Below are 12,067 nucleotides of genomic sequence, written 5' to 3' on the forward strand. Positions count from 1 at the left end.
GTCTTCCTGCCACGGTGGGGGTCGGAACCGGTGGGGGCCAGTTGCGGAGTACAGCAAGTGGCCTGGAGAAGCTCACAAAGGCGGCATGCCTTTGAAGCTTCCCCTGCCCATCCTGGGGGAGGAGACCTCGCCCATGAGGTTCATTGTTGTAGGCCCAGGAGAGCGGATGGCTCTCTACCCTGTGGTCCAGCAACATGTCTGCTGAGTGGCAGCCTAGGCAGCCTCTCAGAAAGGACGTGGATTGTAGGTTAGGTTCAGGGGGCTACTCTGCCCCCTGAACCTAACTGTTGTGCATCTTACATTAAATCCCACACTGGCATCAGTGGGGGTTTAATGTGCTGAGAAGTTTGATACCAAACTTCTCAGTCTTCAGTGTAGACATCATGGTGCTGTGGAGTTCGTGTTGACGACCTCCCAGCACCATATACTCGGCAGCACTGCACTTACAGTGCCCAGGAATGGACCTGGGTACTGTAGGGGTACAGGGCGTGTGCACCTGTTCCAACACCACTGGCATAGGGCACCCAGCTAGAGGGGTGACTGAGGTATGCCAGGGCAGTGTGTGTTGTGAGCATGGCACACAGGGATGTGTGCCATGTCGACTCTGTTTTGTTCTGCACCAAGACACTTAGCCTGCAAAGGCAGTGTGTGTGTGTGTGTGTCAGGGTACAGGGCCTCTAAGGGTGGCACAATAAGTGCTGCATCCCTTAGGGGCCTTCTCTGGTCACAAGGCCCTGGGTAGCATTTACCAGGGGCTGACATGTGGCCAGAGACCCTATTGGGTTTAGGCTTCATGCAGTTTTAGGGAAGGAACACAGGCCCTGGGTACCTGATTGGCAGGAGCCCAGGGCACACTCAGTCAAAGTACATCAGCAATTCAGCAAACAGTGGGGGCATACCATGCAAGAAAGATGGCACTTTCTCACACAATGAAGAAGTAGAGGGAGGATATGAGGATAACTACCAACCTCCCCCAGTTCATAGGGAGAGAAGGGCCCCAGTGGCCCTGACTCCAAAAATAAACCCCTCAGCACCTAGAGCCCACAGAGGTGGATCAGGTGCTGCTGAGGACTTTGAGGACAGCTCAATGAGGACAACCTTTTAGCAAGGTTGACTAAAAGAGTGGATCTAGAGACCAGACTCCTGGCTCTAGAGAAAGAGAGAGCCGAGATGGGCTTAGCTCCCATCAATGATGGCAGCAATTTACTAAATAAGGATGAAGAGCAATCTTATGATAGTAAAATCCCCAAAGAGATTGTCCCTAAATATGAAGAGAGTGATGATATCACAAAATGGTTCACAGCTTTTGAGAGGACCTGTGAAATGAGAAAAGTGAAGAAGTCACACGGGGGGGGGGGCACTCCTTTGAGAACTGTTTTCTAGTAACAGCAGTGACAGTCTCCTGACCCTTACAGGGGCAGTTGCTGGGTCTTATGACCTCATGAAGAGAACGTTGATTGAGGGCTTTGGACTCACAACTGAGGAATACAGAATTGGATTCAGAGGGACTCACAAACCCCAAAACCGATCCTGGATTGACTTTGTTGACTACTCAGTTAAAAGACTAGGTGGTTAGTTAACTGGACATAATGTGCATAATTTCAATGGACTTTACAATTTGTTTATGAAAGAACAAATTTTAAGTAATTGTACTAAGCAAAAGTTACATAAGCTTTTGGTAGACCTAGGTCTAATTTCTCCCCAAGAATTGCGAAAGAAGGCAGACCACTAGGTCAAGACAAGGGTGCCAAAAACAGCCACTGGGGGTGACCAAAAGAAAGGGGTTACAAAACCTCCCCAGGGGAAAGGTGGTGAGAATCCCCCAGATACAAATCCTGAGTCTTCAAAAGGGCCCCATAAATCTGTACAGGGGAGTGGGACCCAAATCTCTTCCAAGTCCAACAATAGGTACAGGGGAAAGAACTTTGATCCCTTAAAAACCTGGTGTAACAACTGTAAGAAGTTAGGACACTTAACTGGAGATGCTACTTGTCCTAACAAGACACCCCCTACAGCTACTGCTGGTGTAGCCATTCTCCAGATGGGATCAGCAGTGTGCCTCGATCAAATCTGTTTGCACACTGAAGCAGTTCTAGTCACAGAGGGGGAATTTGTGTTTGACACTTTAGCTGTATGGCCACCCAACTTAAAGAATGATTTGCAATGCCCTTGGATCAATGGGAATAGAATAGAAGCACTGGGGGATACAGGTGCCAGTGTCACTATGGTGAGAGATATACTGGTTTCCCCAGAGCAATACCTGAATGGGAAACTTAGCTAGTCACCACTGCTGAGTGTTATTGCTAACCATGCCATGGCTATGGTGACATTAGACTGGAGGCTGGTTACTGGCCCGAAACAGGTAGTGGTCTCTCCAAAGCTTCTAGCTGCATGTCTGCTTGGTATTGACCTGGAAACCTCAGGATGGGCTGAGGTAGAACTTAAAACCCATGCAGCAGTGCTGGACATCACTGAGATTGTGTGTCAAGACTAGAGAGCACAGAGCCGAAAGCAGGGTGAAAAAAGTGTTGGACCCTGAAAGTATCGCCCAACCTTCCAAGAGGAAAGGTAAGAAGACCTGTCCTCTATGATCAGTCACAATTGATCCTTTTCTGCAGGTCCAGAATGGCTCTACATAAATGGACGTCATAGCTCATAAATATTGTGCATACAGCACATCACTTGCCTGGAGAGGGAAATTCTTGCAGACACACTAATCAAACAGACATGCCTCGCGAGCGTTAGTTAAAGCAAACATTACTTACAGGTGTCTTCAGTCCATCAGGTGCCCATTATTCCACCATCCAGTGGCTGTGTTTGGAGTTGTTCGCTATTCTCATTTTCTTTTCTTTTGAGTGTCAACCAGTGGTGTGCAGAGCCAGCCCCCTAACATGTCGAAGGTAAGCCCAAAATTTCCCCCAATGCATAAATGCCAACTTCAGATTTGTTTTTCCACTTTTGCTTTCAGGAGCAAGGTTCAGAGCTCAACATTTTTTATTTCAAAATGCTGGTTTATGTTCCAGGATCGCACTCTGGCATGCCTATTCACAGGTCAATAAAAATATTCTATTTTGAAACTTAAAATTGCAAGTGACATTTATACTATGGCTTATTTTGCTGTTGCATATAAACATTGCTGCAGACATCTACTGCACCCTACAGATCTGCAGCATTTCACTCTTTTGTTGATTGAATATGATTCTCCTGGGATATGAAAATCGTCTATATTTTATAGACTTGAAGTAATCACATCTCCCATAATGCAAGTTTGTATGATATCCAGTGCCATTGGCCTTGTGGTGCTGGTGACTCCCAGGGTTCTCAAAAAAAGTTAATTGTTCAAGGTCCTAGTATCAAGGAAAACTGTAAAGCCTTTGACTAATTAATTTCTACACTGAAACTTAATTTTTGCAGAAAAGAAACCTTTTGTTTTAAAAGATAAAAAAATATAAGATTCATAATCAGTCCATTATTTCCTTTGTAGTATTTTTTTTTCTTGATCCTATTAATGTACACCGTATCTGCACTTACTAAATTCATTTCTTGATTTTAGGAACATCTGACCAGAGTTGAAGATTTCCTACAACAGAGCCAAAGACTCCTCTCTGAGGAGAAGCCCAATGTCTCTGAGCTACAAGAACTACTGGATGTCAGCTTTGAGTTTGATATAGAACTTCCGCAGATAGGGGAGTTGCGCGAGAGGCTCGAGCAGGTTCGATGGTTACAAAATGTAAATCAGGCATGCAGCAATTCGAACACCCTGACCTTGGATGATATGAGACGACTCATAGACTTAGGAGTTGGTTTGGCTCCTCATGTTACAGTGGAGAAAGCAATGGCGAGGTTGCAAGAACTGCTGACAGTATCTGAACACTGGGATGATAAGGCCCGAAGCCTCATCAAGGCCAGGTAAACAATTCTGACTGCTGTCAGTGTCAATATATATAGTACCCAATGCTCTCAAATGTTGAATGTGACTGTGCTAATAGTGGGAGAAATATTGTATCACCCCATATGCTGACCTTGTCTGCATCGCCATGGTCTCTCGTGCTCAAAATGAATTTCTGATAAGCCAAAGCACTGGGTATGGGCCTCTAATCTGCATTAGCCCCTGCAAGTTTTCTTAAATGCACCTCTCCACAGAAAACAGTTTGTACCCTCTTTTTGTACACTGAAACAACATGTTCATGTGGTGGGGGCTTGGTTTTGAGCTGGTTATGTGCGTAGTTTGATCATCTTTACCACTGAAAAGATGTTATGTTTCAAGATGTAATTGGAATTTTGCAAAAGCCAGGAAGTTTCTTTTAAATTGGAGACAAAATGACCTCTAAGTTTCTCTAACTAAAACATCGGCATTGTAGGATTCATTCTCACTGATAAACATTAAAGTAGAATAGTCCTGCTTATGTGTGGGGACACCTGAAAACAAAATTACACACACACACTCCCTGCATGTATCGCTGTGGATGCACATGCTTACCGTACCTTTGCCATCTATTGTGTGGCTCGTACGTTTGCAAGTTACTTTCTCTCAAGTCACAAGGTGTGGTGTGACTCCTCCTCTTCGAGTAACATGAGCACTGACTCGATGTTGGGTAGTTTTTCCGGCTTCGGGTGGCAGTAGGAGTGGCTCCCCACTGGCTAGTAGCCAACTCAGTTGCAATTCTTGCCCTCTATCATAGGACACAATGGGAGGAGAAAGGAGGCATCCTCAAAAACCTCCTGAAGCAAGTTTGAAAAAGATGGTGAAGAGCCAGTGTAGGAAAGTGGTCCTTTTGGCACGGTTACCCCCCGCTTTTCCCTGACTGATGCATATTTGACTGAATGTGCACTGGGTTCCTGCTAAGCAGGTTCCCAGTGCTGTGTTCTTTCCCAAAACTGTACTATTGTTTCCACGATTGTTGCACCTCTGGCCCACATAAGTCCCTTGTAAAAGGTACCTGTGGTACCAAGGGCATTGTGACCAATGAGGGTCTCTAAGGGCTGCAGCATGTATTGTGCCATCCTAAGAGACCCCTCACAAAACACAAGCATACTGCCACTGCAGCCTGCGTGTTTTGGTGCAGATAAAGTTAAGAGTCGACCCGGCACACATCTGTGTGCCAGGCCTACCTTCACTGCAAGAGGCATACGTAAGTCACCCCTACAGCATGCCTTACAGCCCTAAGGGAGGGTGCACTATAATTCATGTGAGGGCAACGGCATGAGCAGATACTCCCCCCCCCTACAGTGTCTTAAGTCCATTCTTAGACCTAATTGCACAGTGAAGCCATCCTGAGTACATGGGCTAGGAGCTTGTCACTACGAATGCCACAGCTCCATGATGACTTCACCGAATTCCAAGATGTTTGGTACCAAACATTACAGATTAATGAGCCCACACTGATGCCAGTGTTGGATTCATTGATAAATGCACTCAGAGGGCACCTCAGAGGTGCTTTCTTAAAGACTGCCAAACCACTAGTGTGTGCCTGACTGGTCTGCACCAGCCTTTCATCTTGTAGGAAGCTGACTCTCAATATACTATACCAGTAGGAGGTATAGTGTGCACAGAGTTCAGGGAGTCCCAAAAGGTGTGTGTGGTAATCATAATCAAAAGTCCGTTAGCTGAGGTGTATATTCTATAGATGGTTTATTTAAGCTTAGTTACAAGGTATGTTCCAGGTAAGTCGGTAGATAACAGCCCCACCAGGAGCAGTCTCCTTGCTGCTCAGCCTGCACACTCCAACTGGCACTCAGCACATCACCAGGCACCCATGCATTTTATGACCTCACCAAGCATTCAGCGCTCATCCTGGCTGAGCAGTAGAGAAGGTGTAGCTAAGGAAAAGGAATGTAATCGTTAACTCACAACATATCCCCTTTCCTTAGGGAAACCATAGACGGAATTAATGTAAATAAATGGAAAACATGCATATGACCCAAAAGGAAGAACATGGAAGAAAGAACTACATTGTCAAATCAATAAATACATTAAATTCATAAATAATTGATGAAACATTCTTAATTTATACATGTATGGAACATTCTTAATGTATAACTGTAGGAAAGTGGCTCTGTATATACTGTTCCCAAATAGGTACAGTGTGTACAGAGTCCACAGCCCCCAGAGGTTTGGCAGAGGCTAAAGTTCGATATAACCTTACTCTCTACAGTGGTAGCTTGGTCGAGCAGTAAGGCAGTATCAGAGGACAGTGTAAAGCATTTGTTGTACACACTCAGTCAGTAAATGGTCTTACACACTCAAGAACTGAACTCTAGGCCAATGGTTTGTATATAAAAATATACGGTTTTATTTTAGAACCAACAATAGGTATCAAAATATACTTTCTCAGAATGAGATGCTTTAGTTAAATACTTTGCAAGAGGCAATTGACTTTTGAATGCAATAGTTAGTTTGTTGCAAAAGGCAACACAATTTGAAACACAATAATACATTGAGCTCAATGTGAATTTTAAGTTATTTGCAATAGATTACTTTCAGGATTACTTTTCTAACTCCAGGACTGGATCCTAGATTCAGTCCCGGGACAGGTATTGGAAACAAGTGAGTAAATTCGTTTTAGTTACTGTTGTGATTTTTAGGCAATATTTTGCTATTTTAAAAGTTGAAACTTAGAAGAAATTTCATAGAAAAACAGTCAATGATTCCCTATGGGAGAAAATTCAAGTTACAGGTAAAGTATGTTCTTGCTACTTTTGTAATCCAGGGCTGGGCTCCTAGGCTCAGTACTGGGACCTCTATCTAAAACAGGTAAGTAATTACGTTTTGACAGTGGGTACGATTTTTAAAGAGCATTTGTAGTTTGCAAAAATCGACACTTAGAAGAAATTTCACAGAAAAACAGTCAGTGATTTCCTATGGAAGAAAATTGGGTTAGTGGTAAGTACGGTTGTGAGTACTTTTCAGGGTCAGTGCTCGACACCAAGATCCATCACTGGGATCTCTCCTAATAGCAGGTGAGTATTTCTGTTTTCGTTACTCGGGTGATTTTAGGGGAATATTTTAAGTTTTAGAAACTCCACACAGAAGAAATTTCAGAAGAAACCAGTCAATGTTACCCTATGGAAGAAAATTGGGTTATCGGCTTTTGGGTAAGTACTCGACTGGCAGAGTTAAGGTTCTGGGCACAGACTCAGGGGTCTCCCAGGGTCAGGTTGGTACAGTTGTTACACCCTCAGCGGCACTGGGGCGGCCAGGTGCAGAGTGAGATAGGCCCAATGTTATCCTATTGGAGGCAGGGGAGCCTTGGTTGGTGGCTGTGGGAGCTGGGCTCCTGGTCACTTGCTCAGGGCAAATGGGGAAGTAGGTAGGTGTAGAAGTTACACGGCCAGGGCCACTCGGGCGGCTGGGTGCAGGGTGCTTTTGAGCCTTTGGGCGCTCAATGGATTTCAATGGGAAAGCTCCAGGACGAACAAAGGCTGCAAGCTCGGGGACGAAGATTCTCCAGGTGCCACCACCACATCGAGAGGTAAGTTGAGTAGTTGGAGGATAGGTAAGTACCCAGGAGTCTGGCACAAGGGGCCGCAGGGTGCAGGGGTGCCTTTTGGTGTCGGGAAATCTTACCCTCTGTTGATCGCGGTTGGGGGGGGTCCCTGGTTCTGAGGCTGCAGTCGTTGTCAGGAGCATCGAGGTGAGTGCTTGGGTGCCAGATTCAGGGTCACAGTCGCTGGGGGGACGCGGTTCCGAGCTGATGCCAGGGGTTAGAAACTTGCCTTGAGCAGAGCCACTGCTCATGGGAGTCCCAGTTGCTCACAGTTACAAGTTAGCCAGGTCCTCCGGGGTTTGTGAGGTTGCTGGCCACAGGAGGTGCCGGGATTTAGCAGGTTCGAGGGTCGACAGGCCGGTAGGGCTGGGGCCAAAGCAGTTGGTGTCTTCCTCTCCTTAGTAGCTGCACGGCAGGTCTTCTTTCTTCTTGCTCTTCTTTGCTTTTTCGGAATCTGGAATCTGGAGAAGGAAGGTTCAGGTTGCCTCTAAATACTAGATTTAGGTGCATTACAGGTAGGTAAAGGTCAGGGACCAGTGGGTCCTTGCCCTGGGGTGGGTACACCCCCTATCCTGCCACTCTCCTGTGGGAGGGGGGCAGTAGCCTAGTCCTGATTGGGCAGGGCCTCCAATCTTCAAGATGGCGAGCGCCCGGAGATCTGCTTCACCTCGCCTCCCTCACCTGAAGGTTGGGGTTGGTAGGTTGGCACATCCCCTGTCCTTACTTGGGGTTTCCGGACAGTCTTCCCGCCAGAGTTGGGGTCAGAACCGATGGGGGCCAGTTTGCTGGGTACAGCAAGTGGCCTGGAGAAGCTCACAGAGGCAGCATGCCTTTGAAGCTTCCCCCTGCCCATCCTGGGGGAGGAGACCTAGCACCTTGCCCAGGATGTGCATTGTTGCAGGCCCAGGAGAGCGGGGGGGCTCTCCACCAAGGGGTCCAGCAACATGTCTGCTGTGTGGCAGCCTAGGCAGCCTCCCAGACCGGATTGTAGGTTAGGTCTCAGAGGGCATCTTTATGTAGTGCTTTGTACATTAAATCCCACACTAGCATCAGTGCAGGTTTAATGTGCTGAGAAGTTTGATACCAAACTTCTCAGTTTTCAGTGTTACCATTATGGTGCTGTGGAGCTCTCAGCACCATATACTCTTAAATGGCAGCACTGCACTTACAGTGCCCAGGAATGGACCTGGGTACTGTAGGGGCACAGGACTCATGCTCCTGTGCCCACACCACTTGCATAGGGCACCCAGCTAGAGTGGTGGCTGATGTATGCCAGGGCAGTGTAGGTTGTGGGCATGGCACACACAGGGATGTGTGCCATGTCAACCCTTTGTTTTGCCTTGTACCCAGACATTCAGCCTGTGAGGGCAGTGTGGTTGTGTTAGGGTACAGGGCCTCTAAGGGTGGCACAATAAGTGCTGCAGCCCTTAGGGGCCTTCCCTGGTCACAAGGCCCTGGGTACCTAGGGTACCATTTACCAGGGTGTGATAAGTGGCCAGGGTTTGCCAAATTGGGTTTTAGGTTTCAGCATAGTTTTTAGGGAAGGAACATAGGCCCTGGGCACCTGATTGGCAGGAGCCCAGGGCACACTCAGTCAAAGTACATACAGCAATTCAGCAAAAAGCGGGGGCATACCATGCAAGAAAGATGGCACTTTCTCACAACTACTGATGCACTTTGACTTGATATGCACTGGGTCCCTGCCAATCAGGTTCCCAGGGCCTGTGTTCTTTCCCCAAACCTAACCCAACTGGCAGCTCTGGCCACAGGTCAGCCCCTGGTAAATGGTAGCACAGGTACCCAGAGCACTGTGACCAGGGAAGGCCTCTAAGGGATGCAGCACTTTATGTGCCACCCTTAGAGGCCCGGTACCTTTCCACATACACACTGCTTTTGCAGGCTGCGTGTTTTAGTGCAGAACAAAGCGCAGAGTTGACATGGCACACAGCCATGTGTGCCATGCCTACAACCCACTGCCCTGGCATAGATAAGTCCCCCCTCTAGCTTGGTGCCCTGTACCAGTGGTGAGGGTACAGGTGCATGAGCCCTGTACCCCTACAGTGTCTAGGTCCATTCGTAGACATTGTAAGTGCAGTGCTGCCATTAAGAGTATATGGTGCTGGAAGCTTGTCATTACGAACTCCATGGCACCACAATGGCTACACTGAAAACTGAGAAGTTTGGTATCAAACTTCTCATCACATTAAACCCACACTGATGCCAGTGTGGGATTTAATGAAAAATGCACACAGAGGACATCTTAGAGATGCCCCCTGAAAAACAACCTGTCTCTGGTGGGTTCCCTGACTAGTACACACCAGTCTGCGACCACGAGACATGTTTCTTGACCCCTAGGGTGGGAGCCTTCGCTCCCTGAGTCCAGAAACAAAGCCTGTCCTGGACGGAGGTGTTCACACCTTCCCCAGTCCAGGAAGAGCCATCTGTGGCAGGGGAGCTTCAAAGGCCTGGCAGCCTTTGTAATGCGACCCCCAGCCTCTCCTGCTAGCAGGAGCAGGCCCCCTTCCTGTCTCCCCTCCTTTTCTGCGGGAAGACAGGTGGTAAAAACTAGCCAGCCCAGAAGGTGTGCCCACCTCTGCCAACTCCACCCAACAGGTGGGGGAGGCGAGGTGAAGCACAACTCTCAGTTCCCGCCATCTTGCAGATGGGGGGGACCCAGCCAACCAGGGAAATGCTTATGCCTCCCTCCCACTGGAGGGTGGCACAATTGGGGGTGTACCCACCCCAGGGAAGGGACCCATTGGTCCCTGCCCTTTACCTACCTGTAACGCCCCTAAATCTAGTGTTTAGGGGCACCCCTGAAACTTGCTTCCTCAGACAAGAACCTGCAAAAAGAAAAAGAGCAGGACCGAACAGCCGTTGCGAAGCTAACAAGAGGAGGCCGCCCACTGACTTGGACCCAGCCCTACCGGCCTGTCCACACCTCGAACCTGCTCCAGCGAAATACCGGTGTGTCCTGCAGCCAGCAATCTCTAGAAACCCGGAGGACCTGCCTGCCTTCAATTCTAAAGATTCTGTCTCCCGTGAACACCGGATTTGTTCAAACACCATTCTCCAGCTCCGCAAGCATCCGCGAGTGTGCACCACTCTGCACCCTACGCCCACGGCCCGAGTTAGAGTGGCCCAACACCAAGAGGAGGTGGCTCAGCAGCTGGTAAGAAGATCCGACCCTAAAAGGCACCCCTGCACCCGATGCCCCACGGCCTTGGGTGGCCCAACCGACGGTACCTAACCAACCCCCAAGATCCCAACTTACCTCTCCAAGTGGTGGTCGCACCCAGAAGAACTCGTCCCCGAGCCTGCAGTGCTTTTGCAAACTGGAGACCCTCCATTGAAAGCTAGAGGGCACCCGACGCCAAAACAGCACTCTGCACCCGGCTGCCCCTGTGCCCCTGAGGGTGCATCTTTTGTGCTGGCCTAAACCCCCATTTACCCTGAGCTTAAGTCAAGGAGCTTTACTCCCACAACCTAGTGGCCTGCTCGTCAGCAGCCACCAATCGGAGGCCCTCTATCCCCCATTGGATAACTGTGGGCCTCAGCAGTCTGCACCCGGCCACTCTAGTGCCGCTGAGGGTGTAACAAGAGTGCATCCTTGACCCTGGGGGACCCCTGAGGTTAAACCCAGAGCACCAACCACCACAATAAAGTACTCACCTTTAAACCGATAACACTATTTTCCTCCATAGGATAACATTGACTGTTTTTCTATGAAAGTTTCTAAGTGTGAAGTTGGAAAACCTAAAGAAACTCTTTTAAATTGTACTAACTAACCAAAAGGATTTTACTTACCTGTTTACAGGAAATGTCCCAGTGTAGTATCCAGGTATACTACACTGTGTAAGAATATGCCTCTGATAAAGCCTTACTGCTCGACCACACTACCACAAATAGAGTGAGGTGCTATCTACTTCTGCCTACCTTTTGGGTTCCACTGGACTCTGTGCACACTATACCTAACTTTGGTTTAGTGTATAGAGAGCCAGCTTCCTACATAAGGGTGCTTAAGATAAAATTGTCAAACCTTCTAACTCAAGCTAAATGGTTTGCGGATCTCATATCTGATCAAGACATCTAGCCGCAGATTCCTTATCTTCTAATTCTCCCCAGGCGCCAGACTGGTTCTGGTAATTTTTGCAGTAGTACCACTGTGCGTCAGTAGCGGGTGTCTAGCGACTCCGTTCCCTGGATGTGACGTCGACGGACTCGATATAAGCCCTTCCCTGACGTCAGTTTTTTCTTTTCCGCGCTTAAAACGCGGATCCGATCAGTGGTTCCTCAGGTCTTTTTTGGCCTACCTAGACTGTTTATTCAAACTAAACAGTGTGCCTTTAAGCAACTTTTCATGTCCTCGGGGTTCAGGCCTTGTAGCACAGATATCTGCCACGGATCCTCACTTTGTATATGGTTCCTGGGGGAGTACTCTGACTCAGAGGAGTGCGACTCTTGTCATCAACTTCAACCAAAGGCACTAAGGGAACATCGAGGGAAGCTCCTAGCGGTGTGAATGTCAGTCTTCCAAGATTTCCCCTCGACCTCTGTCCCCCTCGCGCTCCACAAACTGC

At 48.1% G+C, this 12,067-nt stretch overlaps 1 protein-coding gene across 6 annotated transcripts in view; it reads left to right on the top strand.

Annotated features, from left to right (window-relative positions):
* Positions 1–12,067, top strand: part of KDM5B (lysine demethylase 5B) — an 897,967-nt gene that overhangs the window by 499,276 nt on the left and 386,624 nt on the right. For all 6 annotated transcript variants that reach the window (XM_085600396.1, XM_085600377.1, XM_085600387.1 and 3 more), the window contains one exon: positions 3,554–3,909. In XM_085600396.1, the coding sequence (XP_085456522.1) occupies positions 3,554–3,909 (356 nt within the window). The remainder of the gene's footprint in view (positions 1–3,553; positions 3,910–12,067) is intronic.

Source organism: Triturus cristatus, chromosome 1_2 (assembly GCF_964204655.1).
Source record: "Triturus cristatus chromosome 1_2, aTriCri1.1, whole genome shotgun sequence".
Taxonomy (NCBI): Eukaryota; Metazoa; Chordata; class Amphibia; order Caudata; family Salamandridae; genus Triturus; species Triturus cristatus.